We start from the raw sequence: 20,811 nt of genomic DNA, 5'->3' as shown, positions 1-20,811 counted from the left end.
GATTAAATTCATTTCACAATTCTGGGAGAGGCATTGAGGTGCGAGGGGAAGTAAGTTAGAGTCAGCCCCTTCTGTGGTTGGTGGTTTTACATGGGGGGTCTTTTTGTGAGGTTGTAAAGTATCTGGACAATGACGGAAGCCAAGTGAGGGACATGGGCTTTAGAAATGTGAAAAGATGAACAGGAAATAACCTTTCACAAGCAGCACAGACATACTTGAATAAATGGGAATGCAGTGAAGATACCACAGTATTTCTAACTCGGATGACTGAGAGGGCAAAGGCTCTGTTACCACTCTTTACTCTCCCTGCTTGCTTTGTGGGAGACAGGGTGGTTCCTGATGCTGGGGCGGCTCGTGGACTTTTTCATTTTCTCAGTGTGTAGGAAGTTTGCTTTTGTTTTTGTTTTTCAGTTGAATCAGGGAATTGGAAATGCTTCTGTTTTCAGTGGTAGATTTTTTTTTTTTAAGATTTTGTTTTTGTTTTATTTGACAGAGAGAGAGACAGCGAGAGAGGCAACACAAGCGGGGGTAGTGGGAGAGGGAGAAGCAGGCTCCCTGCAGAGCAGGGAGCCCGATGTGGAGCTCAATCCCAGGACCCTGGGATCATGACCTGAGCTGAAGGCAGAAGCTTAATGACTGAGCCACCCAGGTGCCCCTAAATTTCTCGTTTAGTTATGTAGAGCTCCCAGAAATTTTGGTATTCATTTTTTTTTTAAAGATTTTATTTATTTATTTGACAGAGAGAGACACAGCAAGAGAGGGACCACGAGCAAGGGGAGTGGGAGAGGGAGAAGCCTGCTTCCTGCCGAGCAGGGAGCCCGATGTGGGGCTCGATCCCAGGACCCTGGGATCATGACCTGAGGCGAAGGCAGTTGCTTGATGACTGAGCCACCCAGGCGCCCCCAGTGTTAGATTTTTAAGCACTGAGATAAAAATCATTTCTAGTTTCAATGGATTTGGCCAGTAGAATTAAATATAAAAGGAGGCTCTTTCTAAAAAAAAAAATCCTAAGAGGATAAAAAGCTTTTCATATTGTGATCGCTACAATGATTTTAGCCCGTGTTCTAACAGTGAGGAGGAACATTGAGGGGTCAAAATGTCTTTTATGTGTTGTTTATCAACATGAAGAAAAGGTGGTCATTAAAAGGACAAAAGATGGGGCAGTGGAGTCTGTTAAAAAAAAAAGGGTGTATTAAGAGAAAAGCAGAATTCTCCTCTATGAAGAGGCAGTGACTTGGGTTTTCTACCTCTCTTCCCAACTCTCCCTTGTGTCTTTATGTGGAAACAAGAGTCCTATACATTTATAAAGTACAAGGAGATACTTGATTTTGGAATAAGGGCAATATAGAATGTATTTCCCAGTTAATTATGCATTTGATATGCTCTGGTAGTGTTCTCATTTTACAGTAGTTTCCAAGTGGAATAAGAGCCTACATGCTAGCTACGCATGAAGCTCCAAAGTTCATGTTGCAGAGAGACTTACAGTTTTACTGATAAAACCTAATGAATCCAAGAAAGTGTTCAGTGGGGAGGGTGGGAGGAAGTTTCCAGGCAGGAAGAAAGGAAAAAAGTAGTCATCACAGTAGCATCAGATACTTACTACATATCTATAAAAACCTTCAAGTTATATGTTAACTTGTTTCTTATCTGACTTTTCTACTATAATGTAGTCTCCAGGAGGATGGAGATTTTTGTCTCTTTTTTTCAGTGCTATGTGCCAAGTAGAAGTTGCTCAATAAATACTTCAATAAGAAATGAATAGGTGGCTCGGGTACCTGGGTGGCTCAGTTGGTTAAGAGTCAGACTCTTGATTTCGGCTCAGGTCATGGTCTTAGAGTCATGAGATTGAGTTCTACATCTGGCTCTGTGCTCAGCGGAGAGTCTGCTTGAGATTCTCACTCTCCCTCTTCCTCTGCCCCTCCCCTCCATGTTCTCTCTCTCTCTCTCAAATAAATAAATCTTAAAAAAAAAAAAAAAAAGTAATGAAATGGGGGTGCCTGGCTGGCTCAGTTGGTGGAACATGAGACTTGATCTTGCTTGAGTTGTGAGTTCAAGCCCCATATTGGGTGTGGAGCTTACTTAAAAACAAAACAAAAAAAATTTAAAAAGGAATAGGTGAATGAATTTTGCATCTGCTTTGGTTATAACACTCGTCAAAAAGATTAGGAGCAATTAACTATAATGCAAGTCACTAACCCTAGGAGTTTATAATTTAATGTGGTTAATGTAGGTGCACATCTCATAATGTTTTACAGGAAAAAAAAATCAGTGACAAAGCATAGGTAAAGAATAATGCTTTTAATTATATTTTTTTGTCTGTATGATTATGAGGTGTTGTGGTATCATTTAAGGCTGTGGAAAAAGACAAATGAGAAAAAATGAACAGTAGAACAGCAGAAGTGACATTGACAGTAGGGGAGATGGTTGAGTAGGTAAAAGTGTATTTATGGAGGAGTTTCTGTCCATCAAGAAGGGGGTAAAGTGGAGTGAAAGTTTTCTTACATTTTAGCTCACCTTTCGTCAGGGTACTGGCATAAGTAGCAATTGCTTATGTTTTGGGATTCAAATATTTATATGTATAAAAAGTTATTTTGTGAAATGCTTCAAACATACAGAAAAGTAAAGATAAAAATATTACAAGTACATAGATTCTCAACCCCCATACTGAAAGCAAATGTAATGAACACCCAAGTACTTTCCACCCATTTTTAACAAATGTTTTAATTTTACTTGGTTTCACATTTTTAAACAGAAATAAAACATGTTAGAGTTGACAATCTCTTTAACCTTCTCCAAACAAAAGTTTGCTTTCCATGAGATTGCAAAATAAGCCCTTTTATACCAGTGCATGAGTTTAAATGATTCAGTGTGCTTTTTTACTTTAAAACCATTTTAATGATTAAGAAAATAGTTCAATAAAGTTTCTCTTTCTTACTAAAAAAGCTTAACAGTATACCCTGTTAAATGACAAAAGTTTTTAAGAGTTTAGGAAAGGTTATTTCAATTTCTTTTTTTTTTTAAGATTTTATTTATTTATTTGAGAGAGAGAGAATGAGAGATAGAAAGCACGAGAGGGAAGAGGGTCAGAGGGAGAAGCAGACTCCCTGCTGAGCAGGGAGCCCGATTCGGGACTCTATCCGGGGACTCCCGGATCATGACCTGAGCCGAAGGCAGTCGCTTAACCAACTGAGCCACCCAGGCGCCCCTTCAATTTCTTTTCAAAAGGAAATTGCTTGCAAATAAGGAACATGTTTTTTGCCAGCCTAATACGTCATACTTTTGTACTGTGGAAGACTTTTCTGGTACCTCTGTTCCACATATTTAGTTTTTCACCCTTAGACTTCTGTACCTAGAACCTCAGTGCTAAACTGGTAACACTGGTTGTTTTGGGTGGAGAAGATTGCATCATATAGAATTTGATGTTCTAAATTACTTTGGAAATATTTAAAATTTTGTATAATCTCATATTATTTTGGAATTGAAAAAGGTAAATGTTAAACTTAGGTATTTTTATTTATTTATTTTTTAATTTAAACTCAGTTAGCCAACATATGGTACATCATTAGTTTTTGATGTAGTGTTCAAGTGCTCGTCCCATCACATGCCCTCCTTAATGCCCATCACCCAGTTACCCCATCCTCCTACCCACCTCCCTTTCAACAACCCTCGGTTTGTTTCCCAGAGTCAAGAGTCTCTCATGGTTTGTCTCCCTCTCTGATTTCTTCCCATTCAGTTTTCCCTCTTTTCCCCTGTGATCCTCTGTGCTATTCCTTGTGGATTCCTTTTCCACATATCATATGGACATATCATATGGTCAGTTGTCCATATCATATGGACAATTATATGGTTAATTGTCTTTGTCTGATTGACTTATGCTAAACATAGGTGCTTTTAAATTATGTTCTAAAATAAGTATCAAATTCAGCATCTCCTTTTTATATTGATGCAGGATGAAATGAGCAGATGCACTTACTCCTATACCTGTGTTTATGTGATGTATATCTCACATCTGTACATATCTCGCCAGTTGAATAAGTGTATCGCTTACTTATATTGCTCTTTCTAGTATATTCATGAAATTATGAGGAAAACATATTTCCTTTGTTAAATCACACTATTATTTATGATAATTTGAAGAGATGCCATTGTTTTTTTCTTTATTTTCTTAACAGAGAATGTTCTCTTTCTAACCCATTATGGTTAGCAGTTTTTGTTTTCACTCATTTGATTATGTTGCCTCAAAGGGGAAAGTAATGCTCTGCTAATTTAAGAAATTAGCAATGTGTTAATAATCTGACAGGCGTACCCTGGGTTGTGTAACTAAAAATTGTATATGAGCCATCAATAGAGAAAATACCTAATGTAAGTAATTTGTAGAATCTAATATGTTATAATTCATCTTTTTATGATACAGTGTTTCCTATTTCTGAGGGTACAAACTTTCAGTAAATCAGGGGCAAAGAACAAAATTTTAGGGACGCCTGGGTGGCTCAGTTGGTTAAGTGATTGCTTTTGGCTCAGGTCATGATCTCGGTGTCCTGAGATCGAGCCCCACTTTGGGCTTCCTGCTCAGCGGGGAGTCTGCTTCTCCGTCTCCCTCTGCTGCTCCCCCTGCTTGTGCTCTCTCATTCTCCCTCTCTCTCAAATAAATAAATCTTTAAAAAAAAAATAACATTAGGAAAAAAATACAACTTTATGTTCTTTTTTTAATTTTCCTTAAAGTATAGAGTGCCTAATTCTCTGAGGTTCATTAATTATATTTCAGTGTAATTAACATTATAATATTTTAATATAAATTAAGTAAATAATTTGGGATCTATATATTATGTTTCAAATGAGGAGCCACATAGCTTCAAATGGTACCATGCCTTTTTAAAATTATGTTTTTGTGTCTTTACATTGTTAGTGTCTCTGACCATTATTTCGTATTATTTCTAGATAAAAGAGTGGCTCTGTTTAAACTGTCAGATGAAAAGAGCTCTAGGCGGTGATCTGGCTCCAGTCCCATCATTCCCTCAGCCCAAACCGAAGACTGCCCCCGTTACTCCTGCATCTGCAGTGAGCAAACCATCCCCACAGCCACAGCCGACTTCTCCAAAGAAGGATACTGTACCCAAACAGGATATCTCAAAGGCCCCCGAGTCTAGGAAGGCCCCACCACTAGTGAAACAACCAACCATTCACGGGTCTCCCCCACTGGCAGCCAAGCAGCCTCCTGTGGCCGAGTCCTCCTCTAAGCCTGCCCCTCCCAAAGAGCCTTCAGTCCCGTCTGAGCAGGCCAAGGTCCCCATGGCTGAGGATAAACCAAAGCCGCCCAAGACGGTGAAACCAGCCACAGATATTGTGTCTTCATCGTCGATAGCAGCAAAACCTGATATTCCAAGCTCCAAAGTACAGTCAGAGGATCAAGAGAGAATAGCCCCTCCTCTAAAAACAGACGCTGCCAAACCCTCACAGAGTTTTCCACCAACAGGAGAAAAAGTCACCCCCATCGATTCTAAAGTCATACCCCGACCTGCATCCGATTCAAAAATTATTTCACATCCTGGGCCTAGTTCAGAGAGCAAAGGTCAAAAGCAAGTTGATCCAGTTCAAAAGAGGGAAGAACCCAAGAAAGCACAAACCAAAATGAGTCCTAAGCCAGATGCCAAGCCGATGCCAAAGGGGTCACCTCTGCCCCCAGGCTCACGACCTACCACTGGCCAAACTGCCCCCACGTCTCAGCAGCCCCCAAAGCCTCAGGAGCAGTCAAGACGCTTCAGTCTGAATCTGGGAAGTATTACTGATGCCCCCAAATCACAGCCCACGACGCCTCAAGAAACTGTGACTGGAAAACTCTTTGGGTTTGGAGCATCAATCTTCAGCCAAGCATCAAATTTAATCTCCACAGCAGGCCAGCCTGGGTCTCAGTCTCAGAGTGGGCCTGGGGCCCCAACAAAACAAGGCCCTCCTCCTCCACAGCCACCTCCTCAGGGGCCACCCAAATCCACAGGTCAGGTGCCACCAGCACCTGCAAAGGTTATCCCTGTGAAAAAAGAAACAAAAGCTCCAGTGGCTGAAAAATTAGAGCCTAAAGCTGAAGAAGTTCCAACCATAAAAAGAACAGAAACAGAAAAGAAACCTCTGCCTGTTAAGGATAGCAAAGCTTCAGCAGCGGAGCCTCAGAAGGCTGTCCTTCCCCCCAAGTTGGAGAAAACCCCCAAACCAGAATCGACCTGTCCTCTCTGCAAAACTGAACTCAACGTAGGTTCTCAGGATCCTCCTAACTTCAATACTTGTACTGAATGCAAGAATCAAGTGTGTAATCTCTGTGGATTTAACCCTACACCGCACTTGACTGAGGTAAGCAGTTTATATCTTACTTATGGATGTGAGTATATCATGTTTATTCTGAATTATTTTGGTAGCCAAAATTCTGAGCAAAAACATCCTCCAAAACACACAAAAAAACATTTCTAGTAAAGAAGACATATCAATATTGATGGCATAGTTCAATTACTTATTACAGGCTTAATTTCTTTTTAAAAGTTCATGTAATTATATTTTTCTGGGTTATGCACCAGAATTAAGAAGATGAAATAAGCTGACAGTTTAAAGTAACAATTATCCCAATCCTTTGTGAATTAAAGACCTGTAGCTTTGGAGTACTGCATGGTTTTCACTTACTAAGGGCAAGTAAGAGTTGTAATTTACCGTTCCCATGGTCTTCAATCCTTCCTGCCTCCACTACCTTAGAGAAAGTGTTAGTTGCTTACAGATCCATAAATAACATGAGATCTGTTATTTTACAAAAATTGTTAAGAACTTAGTGCAAATCAATAATATTGCCTGCTAGAAAATAGTGGTTCAGACTCATTAGGTCTAGACTTCTTATAATTCTCCTTGAGCTATTGTCTGCCATAAATATAATAGAATACTTTAATAAGAAATGTGCAAAGAAAACAAAAAACAAAAACAGATACATGGGTTTCAGTGACCGATGTCAAGGAACTTTGTTTTAAAAAAAACTTTTTTAATGGGATGATGAGACATTTTTCCCACAATGTAAATGACCAAAATGCAGACAGTCAAATTTCTACCTAACAGAGATATTAAAGAATGAATGTAAACATTACTAATGTGTTAGGGCTGTTAGAATATTTAGATCTTGGGAAACTGAGGGGTTAAATGATTGTTGCTTTCTTAGAGGCTTAATAAACATTTTGGGATTGAATTTTTAAATAATTATTCATTGTTTTTACAGAAATCAGAAATACTTAAGGATTATTTTATTCCACTCTCTTTGATTTTGTAATTCATTGGAATGGAAAAATTGAACAGATTTTAGCAATTATACAGAAGAAGCTTTAGAGATTCTTGGTGTGTTTTTGATTTAATTTTTTTTAAAGAATAGACTGTATACATTTTTTATTTTTTACTTTTAAAAGACATTAGGTTGCTTTGACATAATTAGCATCATGTGAAAGTATTGTTTCTACAGACTTAAGCAGAATTTTATCCTATCTGTGATGAATAGAGTTAGCTGAGATCCATTTTAAAGGCAGATAAAATTTCGTTTCCCTCAGCACGTCATGAGGGGTAACCACTATAATTATTACTTACAGTGGTTTGGATTCACTACAAAAGCAAAACAAAAAGCAAACCTTAAATTTCTCCCATATATTTAGAAGAGTTGCTTTTGGTTGTGTATTCATGAAGCAGAAAATTTTGATTTTACCAATACAATTGAATTTATTTCATAGACTTAAAAAATTGTACCCTTTAATGAGGAGCTGATGGTGTCAACACAGTACAGTTTAAAGAGTTATAAAACAAACTGCATCACTAAAAGCAAAACCTAATGTCTCCATTTAAAATGTATTTTGGGCACACTAAAAAAAAAATGTAGAGTTGAGGGAGGATTTTGTGTGTGTGTGTGTGTGTGTGTGTGTGTGTGTGTACATGTGTATATGTATATATTTGGACCATAGTGATTACGAGAATCCACTCAGTGTTTGGAGGTATGAAATGAGAGCCCTTGGGTAGAAAGACAATGAAGTTTTCAGGAAAATCTTTGGTTTTCTTTGTGTTGGTAAAATTTTATTTTTTTGTCGGGGGTGCTAATTTGGAAAGGAGATTTCTTGAATAAAGCACAGAATTACCTAGGCCATGTGTGAAATTTCAGTAGTTTGAAAATATAAGTGGTCTCAAGTATTCAGGTGGTTTAGGCGAAATCCTATTTTAAATATGATCACTGGGATCACTGTTACTGTTCAGAGTATTTTGCTGTGTGGTAATTTATTTGAATTTGAAAGATGTTTCAGAGAAGAAGAAAAATTGATGTAACAAAAGAAGTTGGCTAATGTTCCTGGTGTAACTTAACTGTGCTAATCCATGTGAAGTTTTCAGTTAGTAGAAGGCCTTAAGTGCCCTCCAGCCTTTAGGTAAAGTCGTTGGCTGACCTGGTATCAAAGGAGTGAGTGATGTTGGTTGAGTGATTTGGTGTTCAAATATTCCTCGTATTATTACCCCAAAGGACTTGGGAGGAGTGGCAGAAGGAGTTAGTTGAAAAGAAAGGCACATTGTGTTTGTATGTGTGTGTGTGCATACATACACATACATTTCTAGAAAATTTTAAATACGATTTATAGGCTTAACTTGTGCTGCTCTGTCAGAGTTATTACTACTAATCTCTCCTCATTTCCTTCAGTCAGGAGCGATTAGAGAAGCATCTTCTCCCTGATCCTTGCTTTATTTCTATGCTTTCTCCATTCTGCTTGTGATATTTATTTCTTGTTAACCTCATATTTTCTGCTCTTTCCTTCTAGTTTTAGGGGGCACATTCTGAAAATACTCAGACTTTATACCTGCAATGCAAAGAAGTGGTATTTCTAAGAAAGGAACCAACTATTTCCATTTATTATCCTAATAAAGCACATTTACCTTTATATGATAAGCCTCTGCTTCTACTCTACCTCATCACTGTGAGGCAGGTCTTCTTTTCCTGTGGGTACCACTCTGCCTTCCCCTTTTGCTGTTCTGTTCGTTTGGTGGTGAGAAGAGCTGGTTATAGTTAGTCATGGGTTAGGGAGCTGTAGAGAGTACCCCCCTGCCCCCCCCCAGTAATCAAACACACCTGTCTCTTTGGTGGCTTCCTGTTTCTCATACACAGCATCCCCCACAACACCTGAGCTGTGCCAAGGGTTGCCTGTGGGGCCCTGGGGTGTAGCCAGGCTTCAGCCTAAGAAGGTTTAACTGTTTGATGCCAAGTTCGTATAAATGGCACCGTGATCCAGTAGCCTCTGATAGCAAGGAAGAAGTCTCTTAGGCTTTAACTTTTGCCAACTCAGGGAATATCTTATCTTAGAAAGAGTTTTAAAAGCAGCAGCAGGACTTTCTGAAAGAGCTGATCTTAGAGAATTTGGAAGCATCCTGAGAAAAACAGCCTAAGTTGACAATCAGTTTACCTAGTGAATTTAATAATTCTGGTTCAGTTCAAATGCGAAAAGGACTCAAAGTTACTCATAGTGGGTGATGATGTTATTGTTTTTACTGTACCTTTCAAAAGTAATTTTTTACTATGGGAATAAAACTTAAAACCACGTTTCCTCATGTTTCAGGAAGTTCCAGGGTCATAATTTTGCTTCCTTAGTAAGATAATTACGCAGGGCCTGAGTGATACAGGAATAGCTAGCATATATTTGTCACTAGGCAACAGATGGGCCTTTTGAGCCAATTAAGACCCAGTGGTGTAACCGGGATCCCTTCAGATCTTTGCTCTCTAGCTGCGGTGGCTTCTGCCTTCTCTGTCACACACTCAAGGGAAGCCTCGTGGGCATGTGCTGGATTTCTTAGTTTGGCAAACACATATCTTGCTTTTACTTGAAAAATCATTACTTAATACTTTAAAAATCATATGCCCAATACTAAAAAGCAATTAAGTATGCACACACACAGATTAAAAACCGAAAGAATGATAAAAAATCAGTAAGTAGAAAATAATTCTACCAGTAATTATTTTCAAAATAATGACGTAATGGAGATATGCATTCTGTGTAAATATTTCTGACATGCATGGCAGAGAGGGACACTGATAGCACTTTTTAGCTTACGTGAGAAAGTTGACAAGTTCATGGGTTGAAACAAAATTTTTGCTTCTTAATTTTTAGGAAATTTTGATGTGTTGCTTTTTTATTTAAGTGATACTTAGTCAGAAAATCCAAATGTGGATTTATTTATTTATTAGTAATTAATTTTTATTATGTTAATCACCATACATGACGTCATTAGTTTTTGATGTAGTGTTGCATGATTCGTTGTTTGCATATAACACCCACTGCTCCATGCACAACGTGCCCTCTTAGCCTGGTGATGGGTACCAAATGTGGATTTAAAATAAACTTTTGTTTAAACAAATTCAAACAAAGTAATTTCTCCATTAGTCTTTTCTTCTGTGGGTTTTTACATGGTTACTATTCTATTCTCTCTGGTAGTTCTGTATTCCAGTCTTAACGTGATTATATAATATTTCCTCACATGACTAAAGACTTTGTACATATTATTAAAAGTGATTATTACTTAATTATTTTGATATATGGGTATGTTTTTTCATGCACATTCTTCTCACATTGGGGATTTAGGCTGTTCCATTTTTTTCATTTTAAATAAGATGAATATTTTTGGACTAAATATTTTGTATTTTTAACTGTTTCCCAAGGAAAGTTTACTAGTACTCATGTTACTGAACCAAGGAACAAGGACCCTGAAGTATCAGATTCTCTTTGGAGATGTGATAGCATTTGACATCTCCACTGCTGGAGTTTATATTCTGGCCAACTTCTCACACCTGCTGCTATTTCTCTAGAGATGCATTGTCTGATAAGATAGTCTCTGGACAGATGTGGCTAATGAGTACTGTGGCTAACTCAAATTAAGATTATCTTAAGTGCAAAAAAAAAAAAACCCACATTTGATTTAAAAAACTCTATGAAAAAAATGTAAAATATCTCCCTGATAATTTTATGTTGATTACTGTTATGTAAGGCTTTCCATCCTAAATACTGCTATTACTACTACCTTTTCATCATGTGACTCTGGGATTCCCTATGTCCATGCATTGTGATATACTGCGGTGTAGGATATATTTTTTTTCTCTCTATACAGTATTATTAGATTTATCACTCTCTGATTATGTTTTGCAGAGCAAAACATAATTTTCCTTATGTTGCACAAGATAGCTGGTTCGTTTTGCATGCTGTACTGAGCAGATAGTTCTTAGGGCTCTCATCATCAAGAGACACATCTACTAATGCCTGGTCTGATCTGGCCCAAGGATCAATGTTCTCAGGTGTTGCTAACCGTCATTAAGAAATAGCTGTACTATTGAAAAAACAAACAAACAAAAAAGATCTGTGCTATTGACTGGCATAATGTGGCCATGCCAGTCTTCAAGCAGGACATCTTCTCTACTGATCCCTCTGGTTCCAAGTGTTTTCTCTCTCACTTCTTTTCAGAACTTTTATGTCTATTTATATTCTTCAGTATTTGGGTCAGTTGCTACTAGGAAACTCAGCAGTACAGAATATTAGAACTTACATCATTTGGTCCACTGTTTTCTCCCTTTACTTTCTTGATGACCATTTATTTTACTCTTAAAACTCTATCCCAGTAATTAGGCGCCTGGGTGGCTCAGTTGGTTAGGCTGCCGACTCTTGATTTTGGCTCAGGTCATGATCTTGGGATCCTGGGATTGAGCCCCACATTGGGCTCCATGCTTGGCAGGGAGTCTGCTTGAGATTCTCTCTTTCTCTCTCTCTACCCCTCTCTGCATCCCCCTGTGCATGCACACTCTCTCTCCAATGAATAAATATATTAAAAAAATAAAACTCTATTCCAATAATTTGAATTAGAGAAGTAGTATTCCATATAACAATCCATAGGTACTGAAGTGTCTGAAGAGAAGTGAGTAGCTTCCTCTCCGCCATGCACTTCATATTAATGACACAGTACCTGTTCAGACCATCTTTTTCTTTTTTGCTTTTCATTTTTTAAATTTTTAATTGATGTATCATTGACATGTAATATTAAATTAGTTTTCAGTGTACAACGTAGTCATTCAACAATTATATACATTATGAAATGCTCACCACAGTAAGAGTATTGCAGTATTATTGACCATATTCCCTATGCTGCACTTTTCATCCCCGTGACTTACTTATTTTGTAATTGGTAATTTGTGCCATTAATCCCCTTTGCCCATTTTATCCATTCTCCCACCACTCCCCTTTGGTAGCCATCAGTTCTCTAAGAGTCTCATTCCTTTTTTGTTCCTTGTTTGCTCATTTGTTTTGTTATTTAGACTCCACATAAAATGAAATCATGTGGTATTTGTCTTTCTCTGGCTTATTTCACTTAGCATACCCTCTAGGTCTATCATTGTTGTCATGAATTGTAAGATTTCATTCTTTTTTATGACTGAGTAATATTCCATTGCATGTATATACCACATCTTTGTTTTCCATTCATGTGTAGATGGACACGGGTTACTTCCATATCTTGACTATAATAAATCATGCTGCAATAAACATAAGGGTGCATATATCTTTTCAAATTAGTGTTTCTGTATTCTTAGGGTAAATACCCAGTAGTGGAATTACTGGATCATATGGTAATTCTATTTTTAATTTTTTGAGGATCCTTCTTACTGTTTTCCAGAGTGCCTGCGCCAGTTTGCATTCCCATTAATGGTGCATGAGGGTTCCTTTTTCTACACATCCTTGTCAACATTTGTGATATCTCATTGTGGTTTTCATTTGCATTTCCCTGATGATGAGAGATGTTAAGCATCTTTTCATGTGTCTCTTGGCCATCTGTGTATCTTCTTTGGAGAAATGTCTGTTGATGTCTTCTGCCCACTTTTTAATTGGATTATTTGTTATTAGGGTGTTAAGTTGTATCAGTTCTTTATATATATTTGGGTACTAACCCTTTATTTGATGTATCATTTGTAAATATCTTCTCCCGTTCTGTAGGCTTTCTTTTATTTTTGTTGATTGTTTTCTTCTCTGTGCAGAAGCTTTTTATTTTGATGTAGTCCCAGTAGTTTACTTTTTTTTTTTCCCCCTTGCCTTTGGAGATGTATCTAGAAAAACATGATACGATATACAAATATGAAAATTTTGATACGGCTAATATCAGAGAAATTGATGCCTACGCTCTCTTCCAAGATTTTTATGGTTTTAGGTCTCACATTTAGGTGCTTAATGCATTTTGAATTTATTTTTGTGTATGGTATAAGGAAGTGGTCTATTTTCATTCTTTTGCATGTAGCTGTCCAGTTTTCCCAACACCATTTGTTGAGACTTTCTTTTTCCTATTGCATATTCTTGCCTCCTTTGTTGAAGATTAATTGTATAATCATGGGTTTATTTCAGGGCTCTCAATTCTGTTTCATTGATCTATGTGTCTTTTTTTTGTGTGCCAGTACCATACTGGTTTAATTACTATAGCTTTGTATGTATATCTTGAAATCTCAGATTGTGACACCTCCAGTTTTTTTAAGATTGCTTTGGCTATCTGGGGTCTTTTGTGGTTTCATAAAAATATTATGGTTTTTTTGGCTTAGTTCTGTGAAAAATGCTGTTGGTATTTTGATAGAGGTTGCATTAAATTGGTAGGTTTCTTTGGGTAGTATAGACATTTTAACAATATTTGTTCTCCCAATCCATGAGCATGGGATATCTTTCCATTTGTGTCATTTTCTGTTTCTTTCATCACTCTTTTATAGTTTTAGAGAACAGGTCTTTCATCTTCTTGGTTAAGTTTATTCCTAGGTATTTTATTATTTTTGGTGCAATGTAAATGGGACTGTTTTCTTAATTTCTTTTTCTGCTACTTCATTATTAGTGTATAGAAATGCAACAGATTTCTGTATATTGATTTTGTATCCTATGACTTTACTGAATTCTTTTATCAGTTCTGGTAGTTTTTTTGGTGGAATCCTTAGGATTTCCTATACATAGGGCCATGTCATCTGCAAATAGTGAAAGTTTCTTTTATTTCTTTTTGTCTGATTGTTGTGGCTGGGACTTCTAGGACTACGTTGAATAAAATGGTGAGAGTGGGTATCCTCGTTTTGTTCCTTATCTTAGGGCTAAAGCTCTCAGTTTTTCACTATTAAGTATGATGTTAGCTGTGGGTTTTCATATATGGCCATTATGTTGAGATATGTTCCTTTACTCTGATTTTTAGTGCATCCTTTGTCATGTAATAGATTTCCATTAAAATCCAGTTTGTGCTTCTAGATTCTTTAATTTTTACTGTCGGTTATATGTCTAGTCTTCAGTGTCAGTACCTTACTATTTTTATTAGTCTAGTTTTAATATTTAAAGATATTAAATATCTGTGAAAACCTTAGTAAAATAGTCTAGTGATTAGGGTGTGTATCTGGCCAGGATTTAACTTTACCCTACTTACAAGCTAATAAATTAGCTTGTTACTATTTCATAGTTGCCTGTCATTGACACGACGCTTCTGGGTCAGAGACAAAGAATTTTATTACTCACACCATAGCAGGTAGCATGAACATCATAATATTTGCATTAGTTCATCTTGCCCTCCATGACTCTCATGTGAGTCATGTGATATGGGCCTATATCGATACTGCACATGTAGTGGGTTCTTCATATATGAAGAACACTGAGCTTGTCGAACCCACCTCTTTTATGCAAACTGTAAGCTAGCCTGCTTTTTGCCCTAGAGGAAGACATTACCTCATCCTTTAAGGTTGCCCACTGCATGCACAAGACTCAGAAATAACCAAGATGAAGAGCAGCCAGGGCCTTGCACTGTTGGCATAACCTGTAAGACATGTAGGAGCATTTGTGACCCCCTGAGAACTATCCTTCACAAGAGGGAAAATACTATGAATATAACTATATTCATAATTAAAATATTATGAACTTCTCCTTAAAATGATGTTTAATATGGAGACTAAGGATGGAAAACAGTGAAAAGTAAAAATATGCTGGTTTAGGCCAACTTCAACCACTTGACTGAGGGCTGGAAGCTGCCTATTTGGAAACCTCTCATTCTTGAGTCTGCTTCTCATCCAACTCCATGAAACTTCCATGAAAGAAGACTACTTATCAAACCTCCTACTTAGATTAACAAAATGAGGCTCAGGGAACTGAAATGATATGCTTAAGATTGGGGCCAGATAGTGGTTGCTAAGTACTAAGTAAAAATACTATTTTCATTAAGTTTGTTTTCTGCAGCTCCTTTAATTTTTTTTTTCCTTTACTTAAATTTTGTGAACAACAAGAATAGGAGGACAATTTGAGAAGCAGACAAACCAGTCTTATATTCAAACAAGCAATTTCTCCAGCTGTAGATACATACCCCATGAATAAATATACGTTAACATATTCTTGTCCCATTGTATGTGGGTTACATAATCCTACATATTAATATAATGTTACTGTGATTTGAAAATAAATTCGATGGCATTTTCACAATGCAGACAGATTTATGTGCATGATTCTGAGATTACTTTTATTAAATGATAGAAATCTATCTAATCAGATGGCAAAATAATGTTTTTATTCTATATATGACAGTCTACAGTACTGATAATGTAACCTACATGGTCATTTTATACAACTTACTGTAGATCTAGCTTACTGTAGGAGGAAAAAAGTGGTAATAGATATTCATATAAGTAACTGAAACAATATGCTTTGCTTTAATACTTTTTCACATTGGAAATTATATGTATATGCACATTTATATATGTATATTTTCAGATCTAAAAATAGAAATTTCCCTGGGAGGAAGTTAGGGCTTAAAATATCACAAGGTTTAATTTTGGGAGATAACATACGTAGTGTTGTGTATTAACACATAGAAATGTGAGTCACGCTGCCTTGTCAATTTCTAACATGTGTAGTGTCAAGTGAAAATACCATCAGGAGAAATCGAAGTATGTCTTATGTATTGAATTAGCCATTGGAATAAAAATAACCTCAGATAATATGTGTGGAATGCCTAACCTTGGACTTAACTACTTTTTTTTTCCTCTTTTGTTTTCTAAAAATGTTACGAGAAAATGTGTTTATGGACCCTTAAATGTTAGAAGACATGTCGTTATGAACAATTAAATGTTAGAAGACGTATCATTTTAATTTTCCCATTTGGGAAGGCACAGAGGGAAGGAATATCCTAAAGTATTTTCAGTTGCTTGTTTTGTTAGTACTATAATAAGGCTCTTTTAACAGCTAATAAATATCTTAGGTAAAGGATGGTTGTGAGTTCATCTTGTTTTTAAATCCTGAAATTAACTGTGTATTCACTTAGATTACCTTTTATGCGTGTCAGAGTAACAATCACTACTTTTTTCACCTAGTTGCAGCTTATTTCACTGTTGCATAACTTTGTAGGTAGAATGATTTTTTTCTGCATACCACATATTGTCACCATTCCCCTCATCTCAAAGTACCATCTCCAGCAGTTTTCTTTTGCACCTGCTAAAAATAGAACCTTTCCACCTGAGTCAAACTTCCAAAGGAAAGCTAATTAAAACACTCAGTTAAACAATATAAATTTTCATTGAGTAAACTGCGTGTGTGTGAATGCCCGCTAATTTCTTTGGCCATTTACTCAGCCTTCATGAGACTCTTTGGACTTCTGACTTCTACTCTATGTCATGCATTTATTCTTCTACTTTTGTCTAACTCGTCAACATACTGCAATACATGAGTAGCTACTGAACAAATAAATACTCTCCACTTTAACATTCATACAGAAGTAATTAATTATGTAAGTATTATCTAAGTGTACAAAACCATTAAGAATAGACCTAAGAGACTTAGAGAAGTGAACAGTGTCAGCTGAGCTATGCCAAACAAAGATTGAATATGTTTCGTGACTTTTATAAAAAGAATCATCCTCTATTTAAAAACCTTGCATGCTTATCAGAATTCTTAATCACCTAGAGTCAGTTTTCTCGTGGCATGTAATGCAATATAAAGATACGTACTAATTGATGGACCCAACACAATCTGATACCTGTCTGAATAATCTAGGACATTTTCTTTAATGTATTTTATTGAAGTGTAGTTTCAAAAGATGCTATACTAAAAACATGTTCCTTGGTCAAAAAGATGAGCAAATGCTTTATATTTAATCTCTTTTAGAGATGTAAATTGCATATATTAACACAATGAGAAATCTTTCCACGTAGAACTTTGTTTTACCTCATAGATAAAAAATTTATTTTACCACACAGTCTTTTTATTTATTTGACATAAATGGTTTTTAGAAGACCCATATTGCTTAAGAAATAGTATTTTAAATATTAAATACATTTGAATTGATGCCTTCATCGTCTTATTCTTAGAATTCTTTCTTTTGCCGCCATACATTATACTGTCTAGGGAAAATTTCCATTAAAATGTACCATGCACACTTCATATTCAACATGTCCCATATTTAAGTCATCATTTTTTTCCCCATGTTCTTTCTCATGTATTCCTTGCCATGGTGAAAGGCATCATAAATCCTGAGAGTCATTCCAGACTTCTGTTTCTGTTTCATTCCCCAGAAGCTATGACTTTCAACTGGTATTGATTCTACCTGCTAAAGGTATCTTTGTTCCCTTATGTCTTTCTTATGCTCACTGTTAGAGCCTTGTTCAAGTCCTTGTTAATCATCTCTGTTACAGCAGTAAGGCCCTAAACACTTTATTTGGGGAAATTCAGTTTCTCAAAATTCATTCTCCAAAAAGTTTCCAATTATTTGTGCAGTGTCCTTGTTTATCATGTTCTACTGAATCCCTAATCTTGTGTCATGTAAGACTATATTCAATGCCATGATCAAAGTATATACTTTCAATTGTCTGTACCTTTGCTTGTGCCTCAATGGTCTCCACTTCCTTACATTTTTATCTCCTATCCATTTTTTGAGATTCATGTCAAATATCATTTCCCCTTATGTTCTCATACTTCAGTCAGCCCTCTTCTTTAGCAATGCAGTTTTCTCTTTATTTGTGTAATCTCACCAGAATGTGACCCCTGGAGCACTATCAGTACCATTAAAAGGCCAGCTCGTGGTAGGGAGTCAATACATGTTTGTTCAGTGAGGGAAAAATAGAATTTAGGGAAATGGCATGTACAGGGAAATTAACATGCTTCATGTTAATAGCATTATAATTATAGTTAGAAATAGTTTGAAAGTTATTCAGTCCTATGTTTGCTGCGAGGATTTTTAAAGTCCTTCAAAAAAGTCTTATATATGCACATGTACCACTTTGCCCATGTTCTTCAAGTACAGAAGAAATAGAAAGATGAGCTATTTTTTTACATGAAACAATAAGAACCTTCTATATTTATTTATTTATTTTTTTTGCTTAAAAATATCACTAATAATGAGGCTAACCTATACCACTATTTAATACTATGGTCTCCTATCTGCTTTCCATAATGCAAAAATTTCTCACCCTTTCTTTTTTTCTTTTGTTCATAGCATTTATTATCTTGTAACATACTAGTTAATTTATTAATTTTGGGGGATTTTTTGGAAATTATCTCTCTCCCTCACTAGAATATAAGTTCCATGAATGCAGGTACTTGACATACAGTATACTCTCACAAAATCCAGGTGCTTGGCATACAGTAGACTCATGCAGAATCTTTGTGGAGTGGATGAATTAATCCTATATAGTTATTACAGATGTGTATCTGAATAAAGTAAACTGGAATATTGATTCAGAATGCTAACCTCGGGGCACCAGGGTGGCTCAGTAGGTTAGGCGTCGGACTCTTGGTTTCTGCTCGGGTCATGATTTCAGGGTTGTGAGATTGAGCGCCATGTCAGGCTCCATGCTCAGCCAGAAGTCTGCTTTTCTCCCTCTCCCTCTGCCCCTCCCCCCACTTGTGCACGTGCTCTCTCTTTCTCTCTAAAATAAATAAATAAACCTTAAAAAAAAAAATGCTAGCCTCACATCTAGTTAGCTGCAAATGTTCTTAATGACTTTCCTACCTCACCTTTTCCAAGGTCTCATTTCAAAAGGTGGAAAGAAGAAACATGTATCACATATATTTAAAAACTTTCTCCAAAACAAATTATTCTAATAAAATTGGACTTATCAGGGACAACGTATCTTCTGTTACAGCTGAGGGATAAATGAATGAAACTAAGCTTCAAGGAAAAGAGACAGTGGGTTTAGTGAATCACAGAGAGGTAGTATTTGTTGACAAGATGGCACTTCCACCACCTCATAGTGGCTTTGTTTCTTCACCTATAAAGAGGGCATGATAGTAAGAGGACCTACTTCATGGGACTGTTGTTAGGGTTAGAAGAGTGAATACATGTTAAGCTTCCAGAACAGCTCATGGCAATTGATAAAGCTCAGTAATTGATAGTTTTGCTGGCTATGGTTGCTAGATCTAGAAGGCATATGGTATCAAGATAACACCTTTCACTAAGACCTGATAAAAATGATTCTTTTCTAAGTCAAGTTTTACTTCTAAGGAAAGCTAAGCTGCTTAATGAAATGTGTTTTGATGTTAAACAGCAAGCCTTTACTCCAAGCTTAAAAGATTATTTCAGATTATTTTATATAATGTGGTAAAAAGTAATGGGCCCTGACTAAAATGAAAACACATGCATTGCTGTGTTTTTATGTGCAATGTCAACCATGCTTCTCTTTTTACTTAACAAGCTTTTCTCTAAGATTGTGGCATATTAATATGAATGCTTTCTTTATATACGAAATGAAGCAAAGTATCTCTAAGATTTTGAAAAGACTTTTATCGAGAGAAGTTTTGTCATGGGTTTTCTTAAAAATGAGTATACTTGGAAAGCCTTAGAAAACTGCTGAGAAGTAATTACCAACAAGAATATGCTGACATGAAAAATGCTCACTGAAATTTGCGGCTGAATGGCTTAATTCATGTCAGTCATGGCCTGAGATTTATTTTGTTTTCTGACATTTAAATAGTTTGTTCACATTTTTTTATTTCTGAAAAATTTGAGTTAAATGAAGGTTTTATATCATCATGATTTTTTTGCCAAATGAAGCCCAGTAGACAGCATTGTTATAATGATTTATCCTAGTTCTTTAAAAACAAGCATATATTTTATAATTAAAACACTGTATCAAACTCAGGGAAATTATAAATATAGTTTTTGATAGATAGAATGTTATTTACATTATACAAAAACAAACCATCATATCATTTATAGTTTTAAAATGATATTATTTTCTCTTTTTAAGAAGTTATGTAACACCTAAAGGAAACCTAAATATATAGTTCATTTTAAACCTGATGTTACTCCAAATGTCAATTGTGAAGTAGAAACTGCTTTTTTTTTTTTTCTGCAATGGGTATTAGTTTTCTTTTGCTGTGTAGCAAGTTGCCATAAACTTAGCAGTTTAAAACAATATGCATTTATTAGCTCACAGTTTTGTAGCTCAAAAATCTGGTAGTGCCATGGCTAGGTTCTCAGATCAGAGTCTTAACAAGACAGAAATCAAGATGTGGTTGAGGTTGTGTTCCTTTCTAGGGGCTCTGCTAAAGAATCTGTTTCCACATTTCCACATTTATTCAGGTTGTTGGCAGAATTCAGTTTTTTGTGGTTGTAGGACTGAAGTCTCTGTTTTCTTGACTGTCAGTCACGGGTTATTGTTAGTTCTTGGAAACTATGGGTATGCCTTATATTGTGGATCCATCTTCAAGGCTAGTAACAGAATGTCCCTTATGTGAAATCCATCTCACACGTTAAGTCTCTGACTTGAAGAAGGACCCAGGCTCTTCCAAAGGGCTCACCTGAATG

General features: G+C 36.3%; 1 protein-coding gene across 4 annotated transcripts in view; it reads left to right on the top strand.

The window, feature by feature from the left end:
• Positions 1 to 20,811, top strand: part of PCLO (piccolo presynaptic cytomatrix protein) — a 391,986-nt gene that overhangs the window by 21,965 nt on the left and 349,210 nt on the right. For all 4 annotated transcript variants that reach the window (XM_035723252.1, XM_035723251.1, XM_035723250.1 and 1 more), the window contains exon 3: positions 4,939 to 6,342. In XM_035723252.1, coding sequence (XP_035579145.1) covers positions 4,939 to 6,342 — 1,404 coding nt within the window. The remainder of the gene's footprint in view (positions 1 to 4,938; positions 6,343 to 20,811) is intronic.

This window comes from Zalophus californianus, chromosome 12 (assembly GCF_009762305.2).
Source record: "Zalophus californianus isolate mZalCal1 chromosome 12, mZalCal1.pri.v2, whole genome shotgun sequence".
Taxonomy (NCBI): domain Eukaryota; kingdom Metazoa; phylum Chordata; class Mammalia; order Carnivora; family Otariidae; genus Zalophus; species Zalophus californianus.
Note: the sequence above shows the minus strand (reverse complement) of the source record. Positions and strands in the feature narration are given on the sequence as shown.